This window comes from Aphelocoma coerulescens, chromosome 27 (assembly GCF_041296385.1).
Source record: "Aphelocoma coerulescens isolate FSJ_1873_10779 chromosome 27, UR_Acoe_1.0, whole genome shotgun sequence".
Classification (NCBI taxonomy): domain Eukaryota; kingdom Metazoa; phylum Chordata; class Aves; order Passeriformes; family Corvidae; genus Aphelocoma; species Aphelocoma coerulescens.
This window is the reverse complement of record NC_091040.1, coordinates 213619-232949: the sequence shown is the minus strand read 5'-3', so window position 1 is coordinate 232949 and position 19331 is coordinate 213619. Positions and strand designations below refer to the sequence as shown.

At 43.5% G+C, this 19331-nt stretch overlaps 1 protein-coding gene across 4 annotated transcripts in view; it reads right to left on the bottom strand.

The window, feature by feature from the left end:
• TANC2 (tetratricopeptide repeat, ankyrin repeat and coiled-coil containing 2) overlaps nt 1-19331 on the bottom strand; it is a 196517-nt gene that overhangs the window by 71059 nt on the left and 106127 nt on the right. For all 4 annotated transcript variants that reach the window (XM_068996358.1, XM_068996359.1, XM_068996361.1 and 1 more), the window contains 3 exons: nt 18682-18830; nt 11789-11975; nt 1933-2196 (listed from right to left, as the gene is read on the bottom strand). In XM_068996358.1, the coding sequence (XP_068852459.1) occupies nt 1933-2196; nt 11789-11975; nt 18682-18830 (600 nt within the window). The remainder of the gene's footprint in view (nt 1-1932; nt 2197-11788; nt 11976-18681; nt 18831-19331) is intronic.

The window sequence follows — 19331 nt, the reverse complement described above, 5'->3', positions numbered from 1 at the left end:
GTGAATTCATGATTACCTTAAAATGTGGAATACCATAGAATACCACTAAAGGAAAGGCAGCTTTTTGCTCCACTCCCAGCTACACTTTGTCTCCACACTGAAGACCTCGAGGCTTACAGTTAATACACCTGTTTTCTGATGGGTTAATTTCAGCTGGATTAGTCAACTAATCTGGTTTATCAAGTGGCTACCCAATGTGTGTCACTGGAGCAAGGACATGGAATTGGCAGCTCAGCATTAACTCTTTGAGCAGTGTCACATTTGAGACAGACTTAAATCAACCCTGAAACTATACTTGTCTTCCCTTTCCCACCATTCAGGCACAAAGATAATGAGGTTAAACTGCTTGGGGAAAACCACCCATATAAATCCATTACCCAAACCCCAGAATTTTCTGGTGCCATAAGTATATAGGACCTAATATGTGATAATTTGATGATAAAACGTTAAGCCAAATCTTGAATTCTCGTCATAGTTACCTCCATGATTATACCTGGGACATGAACTGTGTTAGCTGTCATAGTACTTAAAAGCAGCAAAATCCCTACCAAAAAATAAACATCCAGAAGGAAAAGTTGTTCCTGAACTTTGCTGGATAGATAGTGTCCTCTTGAAATAATACTTGCCTCTAAATGCACCAAGCAAGTCAACAGCTGCCAAAGACAAATCAACACACATGTATTTAAATTTATGGTGCCCAGCCTACTCTGTTTGCTTTGGAGGGTGTTTACACAATGTCATTTATAAGGAAGTCATCTAAAGTAAGCAGGCTACACAAGTGGAGTTTTCCAGTTTTTTCCTATCCCCTCTTTCCAGTCTGAAATACCAGGTTTTCAGTCTGTGCTGCACCTCCATGCTCTGTGCTTGTACTTCACCATCTATAAATCTCATTTCTACATTGCTTTTAGGTCTGTGACTGGCTAAAGTGGGATTAAAATGGAAACCTAATCCAGTTATGCAATGCAGCCTGGTTCACCAAGGGATGCTGATTTAACAGACAATATCCCAGGCTCTTTGGGTTCTCAGACTAATCTCTGGGTCTTCTGGAAGTCCGCCAGGACTCAGAATTCAAAGTGTGGATTTCTCCATGTATCTACACAGACACACAGACAACACATTCCACCCCAGAGAAGTTACCCAGCAAGAAAAAAATATGGGGCAATAAAGGAACAGGGAGTAATTCCAGGCAAGCAGCTTTGCAGCAAAGCTTTAATATTTCTAATCCCATCTCTTTTTTCTGCTCTGCTGTTACCAGCTTCAGGGGGACACTCATCAGGCTGGTAAAAGACACCAATAAGGTATGGCACAGCATCATTTAGAAATGTTTCAAAGAGCAGACATGAATTTAAATGAAAATAATGTTGATTTTATGCCAAGACAAAAAATGTAAGTCATTAGCAAATGCCAGGTGCTGTGAGGTGTGAGATGTTTGGGGCACAGTCCACCAGGAGAGATGGAACGCAGAGCAAATCCTGTGTAGACAGAAGGTACCACCACTCTCTTAACTCCAGAGCTCTTAAGATCTTCAGAGAACATCAGACACTTGATTTTACTTGCAATGAATCCTTTGAAATACTACAAATGGCTATGATGTCTTGGCACCTTAAACCCAAGACATTTGCATTGTAATGACAGTAAATAATCTGTTTCTTTCTTTTTAAATTATATTCCCCTGTAATCTTGTTGTACAATTTTGTAAGAAAGGGATCATGAACTGCTGAAATAACCACTGAACACCATCAGAAATGGTTTTCCACACAGGAATTTTCCATTTAGAACCAATAAATCAAACAAAAAGACAATTTTCATGATTCTTAAGGACGATGACTCCAGAAAGGAGATTTCTTCTTGGATAAGGAAACACAAGAAGGGCTGTGACATCCATGTGCCATGTCTGGCTCTGATCTAAAGGCACAAACATGAATTTCCTACCTGCTACTGAATTTGGCCGTGGCATAAGGTAAAGAGGAATTGACTGCACTGATTGGGACAGGACCGTCTCCAGGTTCCTCTCTGGGATTTTGTTGAGGCTGTAGGTGGAGGCTGTCATGTTCTCGTCCACACGGTACAGGCAGGAGTCCATGCTGGATTTCTGGGATTGCCAAGGTTTCAGGTTTCCTCCAGATCCAAGTTCCTTACTGCTTTCCCCTCCATATTTAGTACGTTCCACATTTTCAGAGTAACTTGTCAAAGTAGCTTGAAGGAAGAAATTATAAACAAAATGAGTAACAAAGCAAGAATGGCTTGAACACACACTGCTCAATGCCGAGCTGAGCCATGCAAGAATCAAAAATGATCTTCATCATATTTTCCACATCCACATAAATCAGAGATTATGGATTTTAGTTTAATGATACTGTTTCTGCTTAAGGCTTCTAAAAGAACATTTAAGCTCTAATGTTTTGGCTCATACCATTAAAAGCCATTTGTAATTACAAAGAGTATTAAAAATTCTGTGCTGCATTGTATTCAAATACATCCTTCCAGAAAGAATAGAAATTATTTAGGAGGAAACATTATCACGGCTCCTCATGTCTTTTAATTGGCATCATAGTTTCTACTTTTCCATTTCCAGGAAATGTTTGCAGAAGTTTGAAAGGTCTTGCAAGGTCTGACATTCAGAAGCCTCCACTGACCTGCCTGAACCAGCTCCCACAGATTAGTTTGGTTCAGAAACTGAACCCCTTATCTCATTTGACTGACAGTAAGTTTTTATGAAGCTTTAACTGTAATCCACTCATTTTCCCTTATATTATTTCATTTTACAGATGAGGATTGGTGCTATATTGACTTTCCCACTGAGAACTGACAACACTCAATTGATCCAGAACACCCCCATCTTCTCCCCATTTGTATTTTCTCTTCTGGATTCCAGTGTAGTTATCCCCTGGCTGTAAATCCCTTTGGGCTATTGACTTTCCTCTCATCTTTAGTCCCCAATATGTTCATTCAAGGTCATAATCTTAAGTCCCTGAGACAAGGTCCCAACACACACACATCTTATCTGCATGTATCACAGAGTCATAGAATGGTTTGGGTTGGAAGGGACCTTACAGACCATCCAGTTGCCCCCACCCTGCTATGGGCAGGGAAACCTTCCACCATCCCACGGTGTACCAAGCCCCATCCAACCTGGCCTTGGACACTGCCAGGGATCCAGGGGCAGCCACAGCTTCTCTGGGAAACTTGTTCTTTATCCATCCTAACAGACTCCACAATGGCTTCAACCTTCGCCCCTATTTCTATGGCTTTATTTGCCAGTATTGGATTTCTTTCTAGGCAGTGGGCTCAATATCTTTGCATCCCATCAAATGTTCCAAAATTTAGTTGCTTGCAACATATTTTGAAATGTAAAACCAACACATGCAGCTGCTAAGAACTGGTACTTATTTGTTGGCATTTATACATTGGCTTGCTGTCAGGTAAACATATTTATGATTTAGGATAAGAAAATTAGATAAAAACAGAAACCAGCTGTTCACACACTTCTCTTGCTCCCTCATATTGTTTAAGAAATATGTTTGAAATTATTATCTAGAAAAATCTCCATTTCAAAGTCTGGGTTTGCAGGGCAAGGCATGCCATGTTGTCTATTCACAGAAAAAAACTCCATTGATCCAAAAAAATCCATTAATTTTAAAAGCCTATCTCAGTATGTGTCTAATTAGTCTTTGTAGAAACAAATCAGCAGCTGACATCAGTCATCTTCTAACACATCAAACTGAGGAAAAACAAAATAACTATGTGTCAAAATAAGTTTTTGCTAAATGAAACAACAAAAAAAGAGCTAGTAAGTCCTGCTGCCCCTTTTTCTAATCAACAATTTGTGTTCATTTTAAAGATTATTTTCTCTGGTTTACAATAAAGCTGTTTTATGTGCAAACTCGTCACTGAATCAGGTATTTAGGACTGTTCCCTGTGGATTAATTTACCTGCTGAACAGCCCTGGATGATTTAAGTGCTGCTACACAGGCTGAAGTGATGGCTCTATGGTTTTAATCTCTTCTAGGAGCTATTTTAAACCAAATAATTTTATCTTTCGTTAAAAAGCAAAAGCATCAGGTGAGCTGTGAGTCAGCAACACGAACCGACATGCTGAGCATGTCTCCCATGGTGTGACCCCCAGAGCTGCTCAGACATTACACCTTCACAGGGACACAGTGGAGAAAGCAACCGGTAATTTCAAAAAATTTACATTACCTGCAACTAGTAAGATGCAGAATGATATTCAGGGGAGGAAAGTTGTGAATGCCAAGTTGGCAGATAATTACAATGAAAATGCAAAGATTTGGACAGCCCTGAAAGAGTCAGGGAGTTGGATCAGGTGATCATTGTAGGTCCCTTCACACTGAAATACTCTATTCTATTCTATTCTGTTCTGTTCTGTTCTGTTCTATTCTATTCCATTCCACTCCATTCCATTCCATTTTCTATCTCATCCCATCCCATCCATTCCCATCCCCATCCCATCCCATCCCATCCCATCCCATCCCATCCCATCCCATCCCATCCCATCCCATCCCATCCCATCCCATCCCATCCCATCCCTATCCCCACTCCCATTCCCATTGCCTTCTGACAGGATAAGAGGAAACAGCCTCAAATTGCACCAGGGAAGGTTAAGGTTGGATATTAGGGAAAATGTCTTCATTGAAAGGATGGTCAAGTCCTGGAACAGGCTGTCTAGGTCAGTGATGGAGGCATCATCCCTGGAAATGTTCAAAAAACATGTGGATGTTGTACCTGGGGACAGTGCAAGGGGACTGGGCTTATCTGGTCTTTAAAGGTCCCTTCCAACACAAACCACTCTATAATTCCATGATTTTTAAACACAAGGACACCTCATTACCCAAAAGCTCAAAAAAAAATGCAACCTTTGAACAGACAGCATGCTCTAAACTGGGAAGAGATAAACTGATGACTGATGAACTCAAATCCATCAAAGAGCAGGAATTTTTGCCTTAAGCCATCTGCAGAGAGGCAAGTCTTTCAAGCCCAGTCTCCAAGGGACCCAGAGCATCAGGGGACAAGTGATGGGACATGCTGGGAGTGCCACGACAGGAACCCAGTGGGACATGAGAGGCTAAGGGAGAACACTTGAACTCTTCAACTAGTAAATCCAGACAAAAAGCACAACCCTGACGAAAAAAATCAGAACCTTGCCATGCCTGGGCCCTGCTCCATCAGATCACACCAACCACAGTGAGTGCTGACAGCTGCTGGGAGCAAACAAGACACTGAAGGGATGGAGAAAGGTGGGACAGTGCGTGAGTCACAAACAGAACAGGAGAAATCTGACATGCACAAACAACTGAGGTTCTCTATAGCACCGAAGTAATACCACAGGGACATAGACATGTCCATATACATTTATATATTTATGGATATATAGATGTATCTCCAGTCTCCACTGGCACAGTCTGACGCTATTTAATGTGAGCACAGACAGAATTCAAGGCATCCAGCTCATCTGACTGCTGGAAAACACATAATGAATGTTCCCATGGAAAGCCCCTCAGATGAGGGCGCAGGCAGTGAGGTGCCCGTCCGCAATCCTGTCTGCAGCTTCTTCCCTTGGAAACAAAAGTTCTGATTAGAACATTTTGAAAATAACATGGGCAAAATATTTTTATTTCTTTGGGGAAATAACAGAGCTGTACCGAAGCAGCAGCAGCCCCTCAAGACAGCACCTCAGCACTACAGACAGCACTACACTTCTCAGGGAGTTTTGTGCACTTACAGGCCACAAATATTATTGTTTCTCATTTAGTTTTAAGCTGGCCTATGCCCTGGGAGGTTTTCAACTGAACGTGTCTCCAGTCCAACACATGAGGGAATCTTTACCATCCCATCCAATTCTCCTCAAGGCAAAGACCATGCCTGGAAAACATCAACCTTTACATTCACCTTCCGGCTGTAACTGTGGGAGAAGCAGTAATGTAAGTCCCATGTGACAATGACCAACAGCTGTAACATTAATTATATACAAAGATTTACAGTGCCTCAAGTAAGACACAGGGATTTTGTTGATTTAAAGAAAAAACTGCAGCAAAGCAATGAGCTTTCATATGCTGCACTGCAATGAGCTACAAACCCAGCCTGAACTAACCTCATTTCACTTGTCTTCAGCACCACTTGCCTCATTCCATTAGAGATGTCCCAGCTAACATGCGCAAGTTGGCAAGGAGTGAAATAAATTTTTTACCCTAATCTACATAAGCCTCCATAAACTCAGCCACAGAAGGATACAACTAAATATAGCCATGTCACCCCAGACCACTCCAGCTGCCAAACAGAAAAATTTGGCAGGCAGAAAGCTTAAGTCCAAACTGCTCCCAAGGGAAGGCGGCAGCCTCGGGCAGTCACGCAGTCTGTGCCCCAACAACCCTGCAGCACCTTTAGAACATTAATCTCTGCTGGACACCACCAGGCAGTGAGTTTAAGGCATTTACATGCAAAAAAACCCAAACCCAAAACCCCCAAGGTCTGTCCTGCTCAAAGCTTGAAGTCAAAATCCGCACCACTCACTAGGTGTTTAACTTCTCTTTCAACAGTGGTCTCAAATAGGAGAAAAAAAAATCACTGGCTTAATTCATATCAACAATCCCACCAATAGACAGAGATTAAACAGGTAAAGCCATTTCTTTGTCAGGTCTGGGGGTGTTATAAGTCATGGTGAGCACATAAAAGGTCTTAAAAATGAAATGAAAAATACCTCGACAGTAGCATCACCTGACCCTAAATCCATTCTGTGCTAGATCTGAATCCCCTGCTACACTGATTGACAAGCAGGATGTGGAATGGGATAAAGAATGGGATGATGAATGGGATGAATGCCTTGCAGGGCTCGATCCTGGCTGCTAATCAGGCTAGAAATGCAAGGTCTGGGTAAAACAGCCCTGCAACAGAGCGAGACCCTCCGACCTCCCGAGCCCAACTTCATGCAAACACTGTGAGACAGAAGAGCTCAGCAAAGCTTCAGTTTAGAAACTGCACTTTATTACTTGCAGAAACAAGGTAATTAATGTTGTAAAGCACAGTCCACTATTGCAAACATGAAAGAAGTCTGTTAAAAAGGTCCCAACTCTAATACAGATGTAGCAACCTTAATGACGTTTACCAAAACATCAACCCGCCCCCCACCATGTTATTATTTAAACATACCCCTTTTACAGAGCACACATGCACATCTGGAGCGACATCTCTGCAACAGAGAGGCACAAAATTTAGAGACAATGGCTTATGGAAATCCAGAATAAGCCACTGGCTCTTAACCTTGACTCGTTATGCTGAGCTTTCTCTCTACAAACATGTTCTTACAGAAAAGACATGAAGGGGCTGGAGTGTGTTCAGAGAAGGCAACAGAGCTGGGGAAGGGTCTGGAGCGCAAGTCTGATGAGGAACAGCTGAGGGAGCTGGGGCAACTCAGCCTGGACAAAAAGAGGGTCAGAGAGCCCTTACTGCTCTCTACAACCACCTGAAAGGGGTAGTTGGTACCTGAAAGGGGTAGTTGGTACCTGAGAGGTGGGGAACTGGCTGGGCACTGGGCAGGTGGTGGTGAGCAACTGTGTCATTTACATCACTTCTTTATCTGTTTGGTTTTTTTTTCTTTTTGGTATTTTTCTTTTAATGCTATTATTATTATTATTATTGTTGTTGTTGTTGTTGTTGTTATTTTATTTCAATTATTGAGCTGTTCTTATCTCAACCCACTTTTACCCTTCTGATTCTCTCCCAGTACTCAATTGCTGGTTGGGGCTAAACCACAACAGCCAGCTCCAGGCAACCTCTGGATTTTAAAAGTTCAAAATTTCACAAGAAGAAATGCACATACACATCCCTCTAACCCCACATGAGTCTCCATCACCTTCTTCATTCAATGCTCTCTCTGTGCTGTCCATCTTTCACATTTTGGATCCTTCTTTATTTTTGCCTGTCTCATCAACAGCAGTTTCCCAGTTCCCCCTTTCTCCTTCTTTAGCATCAGCAATGACAATTTTATTCCTTTGTTTGAGCCCACCATGCTTCAAAACTGGTTTTAAAATTATGAGATTTGAACAAGAAAGCAGAAAGGAGGCACGTGTCAGGGTATGTGCACAAGAGGAGGGAGGTTATTTAGGACTCAGCATTAACTTTTCGGGCAAGCTTGGATGATTGTGAAGCTTTCCATAACCATGAAGGTTAAAACCTTGTTGCTCTTTAAATAAAAGCTGAGTCCCATCCAATCTCATGCAATCACCAGCTAAAACATTAAAGAGAAGCCACTTATTACAAGTATCCAAAATAACATCATGGGAGCTGACAACACTCAACTCTCCTCTAGCTCTCTTCTGAGCAGCCTTTTCACTCTCTTCCAATTTTTCATTCTTTTTTTTCTCCATCTACTGGGCTCCATCTACCATAAACCAAAGTCAATCTGAGAGTTTACCATCTGTTCTGTGTCACTTTTTTCAGCTTTAAACTCTCTTTCTTCCCCTTTTTTCCCAGTAATGTAACCAGCACCTGTAGCTAGCCTGTTACCTCTCCAGTATTTATGAACCAGTTTGGGGTCAAAGCCAAACATTGATGTCTCAGTGGTTTAACAGGGGGAAGGCAGAAGCGTTGTTTCATGACTTCGTGGTTTCTCACCTGAACGTCAGCCATGAACCATGTCACATGTACAACTTTGCTTTCTGCTTTATCTCTCCTTTTAATGCAATGGAGAAAGAATTGAATTGGGATTCACAGATGGTGTACTTTGTGGGGCTGGGATTCTGTGACCCCCTGATTTTGCTCAAGAGCTGATGAGAAACCTAGAAAGTTAGCTCCCTTTTCACTTTCTGAACCATCATCTCTGTCACCTAAAATATGAAGGTGCATTAGTGAACAGAAGCTCACTAGTAACTGAGATGAGACATTTTTCAGGAAGCTGCTCTTTGGGGAATGAGCCCAAATAGAAGTCATTGAGATTCAAAAAAAGATCTGTAATTCTCAAAAATGTTATTCATTATTAACAGAGCATTTCATAATACTGATGAGAATGTCGGAATTCAAATGCTTTAACTGTAAGATCACAAAAATATTTAACCTGAGTTAAATTTATCTTGATGTGCCTTTTGAGCTGTTCTTTGTTCCCTTCTCAAAGCAGTTAAAGTTGGAAACAAATCCATCTTGTTTTATTGTCAGCAGCATCTATTTTGCTTAGCAGCATCTATTCTGCTTAGCAGGCATTTAGGCAAATTTATTAACAAACCTGTTTTTAGCCTACAAACACATAAATCTGTAGAAGGCAGCATCTTGATAAAAGCTCAGGAATCAGAGATAAAAAATAGCAAGAAAAGAACAAGTGGAAAAAGCTACAGTGCAGGGACTCTCAAGAGGGGACAGGGCTCCTTTAGATGCTATTTTCCTTCAAATAAATCCACAAAATCTAAGTGAAAACGTCTGGTCCACACAGTACCAGACCTGTGCACTTCACTGTAGCAGCAGGGCCAGAGGATTTCCGCTGCTCACTGCTTTCCCTTTTAAGCTGCTTTTCCCTCATACCTGTGTCCCTGCTCAGGATGATCCCCTGACAATTCAGCAGGGAACAGACTGCTGGGAACAGCAGGCAACAGATCATCACAGGGAAAAACTGTTGCCCCATTCCAACCTGGGGTGTATGAACATACTTCTACAGGGAGATGCCATATGGAAAACAGCCATTCCTTAGGAGATCGCTGCTAATGACATAAAGTGCTGCTTGAACATCACTTGGATAAACTTTGCATACTGGCAAAAAAAGTTTGCTGGTTATTTTATAGGATTGCTAAGACTGGTGGAGGTTTTCCTGTATTCTGCTCCACTCCAGCAGCAAAGCTTCCAAACTCACACTGGAGGGGCTGTGAGGTGCAAAGCTCCCCCACAGCAGCATATGATTCTTTGACCAGTTTTCTTCTCAGTAGCAGATTTTTGAACATTAACAGTTGGCTGCTTTTGCGTAGTGAGAGCCAAAAAGTCCTGGAAGCTATTCAGAGGCTATAGACAGGTCAGGATTTTCACCAGCCATTCCGTTTTACATGGACAGGATCCCATGGCATCCAGGACAAAGGGCTGACTTGCTCCTACCTCTCCTCTTGGCTCACCTTCTCCCCCATTCCCCATTGCTTTTCTTTTACAAATAAAGAATATCTGAATTTGAAGATCTGGACCTTGTAACTTTTTTTTTATCCTTTTAACTTTTGCTCAGCTCTTAGACCCAACTGACAGCTTGGGCAGAGGCAGGACCCAGCTGGGATCAAACATCCATTTGTACTCACCGTGTCCCTCCAGCCCAGCCCAGCCCAGCCCAGCCCAGCCCAGCCCAGCCCAGCTTTGGGGTTGGATGTGGGAGAAGGTGCAGCTCTGATGGTGGGACATGGTGAGAAGGGAAGCAAGAGGGTGGGATCCTGCAGTGACTTTTCGTGGGATTCATTAACCTACTTTGGCACACAGCTCAGAATAGCTCACCCATTTACATTTTAAGATTATGCACGCATAAGTGCTGCAAGGGTTGCTGCGGCATCCAGGAGCCGAACTAAGCCCAGATTCCCTGATCAGCCAAGCAAAATGTTAACCACTAGTGCAACTAACCTCCCTAAATAATCAACCTGCCTTTCTTTTTCTTTTTTTAAACACTACATAAATTGTTGGCAAAATAGAATCTTCTTAAGCTGGGGAAATACTTAGCCTAGAACATGTGGCAAGGACACCCAAGTGACAACCATCCTGTTTGATGTCATCCAAACATTAATGGTTTCCCATTGTGCCTCTACAGTTACTGAAGAGAATTAATCTCTGTATGTTATTTTCTCCAGATTCTTTACACTTGCAACCCACAGATCACTCAAATGAAAAACCTGCCACAGCACCTACAGAAATTCACTGAAATTTGCGGTAATTTAGTTCAGCTCCTGCCCAAGGCTTCCTCTTGCACCATTTAAACAAGTTCCAAAAGTAAATTAATTGATGCAAAGTTATCAACCTCATACATCCTAATTTTCACCAACTATTATGTAGTTTTACCTATGAGGAATGGAAGATGGAGGGGTACAGATCACCTTGGTCACTGCAGTATTAACCTGAATAATGCAAAACCTTCCCACTAATTAGCAAACACAGGTGTATGACATAAATAGTATTATCTAAATAGAGTACTGCATCCAGCTCTGGAGTCCCCAAGGGACATGAAACTGCTGGGGAGTCCAGAGGAGGTCACTGAGTTGATGACATGACTGGAACCCCTCTGCTTTGGAGTGAGGCTGGAGCAGGGGTTGTACAGCCTGGAGAAGAGAAGGCTCCAGAGAGACCTTAGAGCCCCTTCCAGTGTCGAAAGAGGCTCCAGGAAACATGGAGAGCGACTTGGGACAAGGACCTGGAGTGACAGGACAAGGTGGAATGGCTTTCCACTACCAGAAAGGGAGGACAGGGTTAGATGGGATATTGGGAAGAAATTCTCCCCTGTGAGGGTGGTGAAGCCCTGGCAAAGGTTGCCCAGAGAAGAGCTGTGGCTGCCCCATCTCTGGAAGTGTCCAAGGCCAGGTTGGACGGGTCTTGGACCAACCTAGGAGAGTGGAAGGTGTCCCTGCCCATGGCAGGGTGGGACTGGATGGTCTTCAAGATCCCTTTCAACTCAAACCATCCTGGGATTCTACAACTATAAACCAACCCTTGTTAGACAAGCCCAGTGCACCATGCAGGGCTCAGCCACCAGCAGTGAGGAGGAGGAAGAGGAGGAGGAGGAGGAAGAGGAGGAGGAGGAGGAGGAGGAGGAGTAGGGCCTGGCACTCACCAATGATGCCGCTGTCTCTGCTCTCCAGCGTGGATGTGGGGCTGGTCACGGCTCCATAGGTGCAGTCCTTGGCCGTGACGCTGGTGCTGACGGGCGGCAGGGTGGAGCAGGGGCTGCTGGCCGGCGGTGAGGCTGTGCTGCTGGTCAGTGTGGAGCAGGGGCTGATGCGCTGCGTCACCGCTGAGCTCTGGAAAATGGGAAGTGGGAACACATCACTCACCACAGGCACTGCAAGGGGGAAAGTCTTTCTGTAGCTCACACTTGAGGATTTGCTTTGTCTGGTGAGGTTAAGAAGTGCTTTACAGTTTGAAATGAAACATCCGCTAGGCCACCCCCCACCTCTGGCAGACACCAGGCTTGTTTTCCCCTTCACGCCTCAGAGATCCCAGCTTCCATGTTCAATAGGAGCCACAGGAAACATAAATAGTGGTATCTATCAAAAGCCTGATTTCCATACTTGATCAGGAGTTTTGATTGTTTTGTTAGCATTGAACTGAAAGCTTAAAAGGAAAAAAGCACAAATAAACAAAAATCGTGACAGAAAGGTAAATTCTGTGCCTCTGCTGAAGTGGAGATCTCTGGGGCGGGAAGCACACAGTGTGATCTCACCTTTACTTACAGCTACAATCATCATATCCAGGAAATCCTACAAAGACCTCTGGGCTGTTTCCATCTGCTCAGAATCCTTGTGGGGCTGCAGTTTTTATTTTGCTCTATTAATGTTTCCTCCACTCCAGGAAAACAACAGAGATCCCTTATCTAGGTACCAGATGGCCCTTCCCTGCCCAGGCATGCTTTCCCCACCAGACAAAGTATAAAAAATCCCTCCATAATATGGAAAACGCAGCAGCACAAAGAAGATGCTGTTTTAAAAGTGATTTTTGGTAAGACCCTATAGGATACTGTGTAGGGAGATGGATTTACTAAAAATCCAAAATCCTTCTTGAATTCAATTTGATATATGACAGAACCCTTGTTTTAACCACAGGCTACTGGATACAGAAGCTCCTCTGGAAAAAGGTTCTACCTGCTGAAGACACATCCTGGAGCACCTGCAGGGGACAAAACTGCTGTGCAGGGTCAAGGGGCTTGGCAGGCGCAGGTGGCTTCTTGTGTACCCAACACAGCAACTTCATCACCCTTACACTGGACTTTAGAGAATTTTTTTGGAAATAAGCTGGCAATTTCAACACTTCCCTAGCACAGGACTGGCTGACAGAACAGGCACCCATTCACAGGGTGGGCACTGGAGGAACCACACCCTCAGGAGGGTCAGTCCATTGCCCCTCGAGGATGGGCAAAAAGTAAGCATTAAAAAATGGGAGTTTCAGCACATTATCCTCCCTTGAGTTCATCTTTAGGGCGCTGCAAAGGGAGGTGACCTCATGTCTCCCTGGCTCAGGGGACAGTGCAGAGCACAGCCAGTTCTGCACTGCTGCTGTTGGCTGGAGCTAAGCTCAGCAGGTTGCACTTCACTCACCGTAAAATGATCCTGGTGCCAAGGAAGGAACAGCTGAGGTTCATTCCCCATCTGGAATTTGCTTAAATAAGATTTCTTTAATTCTGTGTGAACATCCCCATATAATTGTGTGGCTTTGTATCCCCCCTTCTCTGTGGCATTTGAAGGAGACCACAGAGAGCATCATACCTGCAAACTGCGTAACAGGCTTGACATGTAATTTTTTCTCCTCCTCCCTATTTCATATTTGAAACTTAGAAAATGTCTGGGAGGGACTTTTTAAAGTCGAACATGTAAAAGATTTACTGGTGTTTTATACTAGGAGGCAGCTACCACATGAAGCTACCAGGAAAAAAACTACTTTGTCCAGCTTCATGGGTTTTGTAAAAACCCTTACTCAGAGTGGAACTGCCCTGGTGCTGGAGGCAAAACAGAGCATCCCCAGCAGGGGGGATGGGGCAACCCCTCGGCCAACCCCCAGCTCTGCTCTCATGCTAGAGGGAGCTGAATCAGTCTCAGCTTAATTACAGAATATCCCCAACATGGATCAGCGCATCAGCAAACCAGGGACACAGTGCTAATGTCACAGCTCCGCCAGCGGGTTTGTGTATTAATCAGACATCCCAACACAGTAGAAAATGAACCGTGTGAGTATTTCCATGTTAATTTATAATCTCCCGCTGGTATCCATCACGGTCAGTCTCTTCTTCCAAGCAACATGCAACAGGATAAGGGGAAATGGCCTCAAGTTGAGCCAGGGCAGGTTCAGATTGGATATCAGGGAAAACTTCTTCGCTGACAGAGTGGTCAGGCATTGGAATGGGCTGCCCAAGGCAGTGGTGGAGTCGCCATCCCTGGAAGTGTTCAAACAGCCAGCAGATGTGGCACTTCATGATATGGTTTAGTGACATGGTGGGATTCAGTCAAAGGTTGGACTTGATGATCTTGGAGGTATTTTCCAACCTTAATGATCCTGTGATTTTAAAACACCCGCAGTGTACATGGTAGCTGCCAACACATGGTCATCTCCTGAAGTACCTGGGACAAGCAAACCAACACTCTCCTCTCTCCATCCAATTTACAGTGCCATTGGTAAATCCCAGTTATTGTTATTTTCCATTCTTTCACATTCTAGGCACTTACCAGTACCTCTCCTTTTATCCCAGTGCCTCCTAGGAACTGCAAGTAAGCTGACTGCTCTGGGAATTTTGGCTCTCTGAATATTCTGGTTTCACACAGTCATTACATCACCTGTCACATGCTTTCTCTCCCCACAAACCTTTTCTGTCTCTTCATACTGCAAGTTTTCAGGTGTCTAAATACACTACTGATTTTTCTAAATCTGCTTTTAATTTTGCAAAACTATTTCTAGCTCATTCATTGTACTGGCCAAATTAAAAACTACCCGTGTGTCATATTCAATGAAAATATTCCTTTTTTTTTTTTTCCCTTTAAAATTGCCGGGGTTTATTATTATTCTTAGTATAACCTAATATAGGGCTCTTTTTGGCTTGCTGTTCTGTGCCACACAGATGTTTTCACTGAGCTACCCACCACAGTGGGACTATCTTCTGATTTATCACAGCTGATGGGACTCTGTCAGCACACCTGAGCCATTAAATCAGCTTTTCCCAATATTTTTTTTAACTCACTGACAGTCCAATGAACTGCATCAAGTTTAAGGTAATATAATTTGGGAGCTTTGGACAAGGAAGGCCAAGGGTATCCTGGGCTGCACGTGGAAGTGCGATGCTGGCAGGGGAAGGAGATGATGCCTCTCCTCTGCCTAGCTCTGCTCAGTTCTATGTCCTTTTTATGTTGAGGGCACCAGAACTGTACAGAGAATTCCAGGTGGGGAACAACCCAACACAATCTCACCTGCCCCTGCTTGAAGGAGAAGGTTGGTTTAGATGATCTCCAGAAGTGCCTGCCAATCTCAAACTACAGCATCTAAAAATTCCATCAGCTTACATATGGGATCTTCCAGAATGTAAAGCTTTATTACTATTATAAATTCTTTATGGTGAAGTTTTTCTATGTCTTTGCTTTAACTGTCATTTTAAACGAATCCCCACTGAAACTTATCTCAGTACAAAATAACACCTACTAGCTTTAAAACACAGAAACCACTGCACTTTAAAGCAAATTAAAATTCATGCAAGGATGGTACACTCATCTTCCCTCCAGCTGATAAAACTATTGTTTCATGAAATGCCAGCAAGTGATAGAAGTTCCTTTATTTGCTGTGTTATCGATGCAGCTCCTGAAGAACAAGCTCCTTGCAACTGGAAATTATGAAATAACACAGTATATCACTTGGCATTGATTGACATGTTTTATTTTTGTATTGATATAGAAAAATGTTCCTCTGTGTGAGTTTTAAATATAAATTTCCATTGACAGAACATTCTGTATTATTATTGCTGCTGTTTCATCTGTCACATTTTCACTAAACTTTGAAAAATTACTCTGTTCTGCCAGAGCCTCAACGTCCTTTCTGCTGCTCTGGCAGACAGTACAGTTAGAGCGAATTTCCCAAAAAGCAGGAGAAAAAGGATTTAATCCCCAGCACTCGGGATCTCCCATTAAGGAAACCACAATTAAAAGCACAGAAAACATACTATTTTATTACAATCTGGATTAGAGAATGTATCCTTGGATATAGTCAAAATAAGACAACGGAGCAGGGGGGGAAAGGCAACACAGACATGTACAGATTGGGCAGTTTCAGTGCAAACATTCCTACTCCTTATCTTTCTTTCAGCTGATGCACTGGTGAGATGGCAAACAATTATTGTCTCGCCTGAGAAGGCAAAGCATGGCTGGAATAACAAGCAGCATCTTTTGATACAAAGAATGTTTTCTTTGCCCAGCTCATGTAAATTAACACATTAAAACCCAAAAAATTGTTCTAATTTTTAAATTCAAGTGCAAACTACTGGCCAAAGTCTCAATCAGATTTTAATTAATCAATGATTACTAGAAGAGTTAATCTTTGCAAATCCCATAAACATCTCATTGCGTGATTTTCAACATGACTGGAAGTAGGGTAGTGGAAGAAATTCAGTTTGGGATGGAGATCTGGAGAGATTTTCCCAAAATTTGCTGCAATTCGGAAGCAGCTTTAGCTTGGACAGGATTTGTTTGCTGAGACAGCCAGTGGGAGATGGCAGAGTCAGAGGAGAGTCCCAAAAATGTGAGATGGCTAGGGCTGAGGTAGAGAGGCTGATGGAGAGGAGAGGCTGATGGAGGGAAGGAAGAGGCAATGCTGACGGAGGAAGATGAGATGCTGATGGAGAGGAGAAGAGGCTGATGAAGAAGGTTCATTCAGCCTACAGAAAGGACAGCTACACTGGATCCAAGGATAGCTGCAGCCTTCCACTATCTGCAGGGGCTGGAGAGAAGACACAGCCACACTGCTCTAAGAAGTGGAAAGGGAAAGGACAAGGAGCTACAGTAACAGGTTCTATCGAGGAAATTTTCTACTAGGTAGAAGAAAAATGTTTTCACAGTTGGTGAGCCCCAAGACAGGCTGTCAAGAGAGCCCACTGATCTCCATCAGTGGAGATCTTCAAACCCTGCGTGGATGAGCCCTGAGAACCACGGTCCCTCCCTGAAGCCAGTCCTGCCTCTGGGGGGTGTGTGGATGGGACGATCTCATGAGGTCACTTCCAACCTTGAGTATTCCGGGATTCTAGGCAAGTGCTAACAGCAGGAGATGCTTACAAAGGAAGGAAAAAATTAACTTGGTAATTGAGGAACCAGCCCCTCTTTATCTTCTCCAGAACAGGAATAGCATTCAAAGACCCTAGAAAACTTTTTCATGCAAAAATTAGCACATAGCCCAAGATACCAATCTATTTTAGAGGACAAGTCTGTTATTTCTCTTTAGATTTTTTCTTTTATTTATTCTCCAAAGACATCCTTGGCTTTGGAGAAAAGATGGGGTTTTAATTTTTGTCAAAATGCAACAACAAAAGGAACCATTTGTAGTAAAAGCTCTGCTTGGCTTTGAAGTATTCAGTTCAAATAGGTGCCTGTTAAAAGGACATTTTCTAGCCCAATGTAAAGCAAAGTCCATTTTAAATCCACAATTTGCTTTAAAAAATCGAATGGAAAGTGTTAGAAGTGTAACATTTGTGTTAAGGGCAAAAACTTTACAAAAGCACATTTCTTGGCTCTCAATCAAACTAGCTCATGCAGGAGATCAAAAACCTCTTGTGTCAGTCAGTCAACCCAACATGGCCTTGGACACTTCCAGGGATGGGACAGCCACAGCTTCTCTGGGCACCCTGTGCCAGGGCCTCCCCACCCCCAAAGGGAGGAATTTCTTCCAAACATCCCATCTAACCCTGCCCACTCTGTCAGTGGGAAGTCATTCCTGTCACTCCAGGCCCTTGTCCAACATCCCTCTCCAGCTCTCCTGGACCTCTTCAGGCACTGGAAGGGGCTCTAAGGTCTCCCCAGAGCTTCTCTTCTCCAGGCTGAACATTCCTGGCTCTCCCAGCCTGGCTCCAGAGCAAATGGGCTCCAGCACTCGGACCAACTCCGTGGCCTCCTCTGGACTTGCTCCAACAGGTCCACATCTCTTCCGTGCTGAGGACAGGCCACTTCTCACTGACTCCCTTTTTTAAGAAATTCAGGTTCTCTGAATTACATCTATGTTAAATATCTGAGTGACTTGTGCAGAGTCACCCAATGACTGTTAAAAGAACAGAGAATTGGAAGTGGGTGCTGAGTTTTGTGCTCTTCTGCTACATGGACTGTCCATCTGTCAATTTAAATACAAAAAAAGGCGGGAGAGAAACGACTCCTATTTTCACTCTCAGCAAAAACTGCAGATTGTCCACACCTGAGAAAAAGGAGGGAGAAACTCAGGCTCAGGCAGTTTCTACAAAATCTATACCATAGCCCAGAGCCTTCCAGCCAGCCAAGGGTATAACAAGCTCCATCACAATAAAGATTTTATGATTTGTCTTCTCTATCTGTTTTCAAGCATGAAATCACCTTGTTGGGCAAATATGAGCAAGAACTGTGACTATCTGTAAAATTAGGCTATTACTATTTCCCTCTCCCTTGTGCAGAGACTATGAGTCTTTATGTAACACTACGAAAGTACTTCTGAAATATCACAAAAAAGATGCCAGGCAAGTACAGATTATTTTGGTCACTATAATCTGATTAGAAACACTGCCCACTCCTACATTTGCAGAAACAGCAAAACAACAGAAGCTGTCTCACATGGCTGATCCCTGAACCACGGCCTGCTGTTCTGGAAGGATGAGTCACTGCATGAAGAGGAGATACAACTTTTACCTCAGCACCATTATTTTGTTAGGACACACCTGGTTGCCATGGAATTAGACAACAACCATCCTCTCCCAAGCTCCGCAGTGATCCCAACCCATGCCATTTGGGATCAGGGGAGTCATACCTGGTTCTCGTCCTGCACCTCCATGCTGTACTGGGGCCCTGGCTGAACCTCCGTGACTTTCTCTCCGAGGAGGAAGCCCAGGCGAGTCATGAGTGTGTTTGCTGCCTCATCTACGGATGGAGGGGGTCCCAGCTCCTGCTCAGCATCACCTAAACAGAAGAAAACCAGATTCAGACAGGAATTGTTTACCTTGGCTGCTGCTCAGTGGCTTTACCAACACAACAGCGCTACCTGTTCATGCTGTACCCTCAGTATCTGGGTTTTCAGGTTATTCATGTTATTCCAGCCTGTTTTAGCATTCTATGCTGTTCATTAATTTTAGATCGTGCACCATAGATACATGTTTTCTCCAATGTTAACTGTTGCTTCTCCTCTCACTGCTCGTTATTTTCTCAGCACCTCCCATGGAAGCACACCTAGGCATCTTGTCCCTGTAGCAGAAGCACCAGAGCTACCAGGGAACAAGATTTTCTGGACCAGTATTGGAGAAGAGAGAGTGTTTGCTCTCCTCCCTCACACAGAAATTGCCCCCAAGTTACTTACAGAGAAGACTAGGCTACGAGAGCCATTTGGAAGGTGCTCCATGAGCTGCAGAGCAACCAACCTGTGAGTAGTTAACAGGAAAGACCAGGACAGAAAATACATGTGCA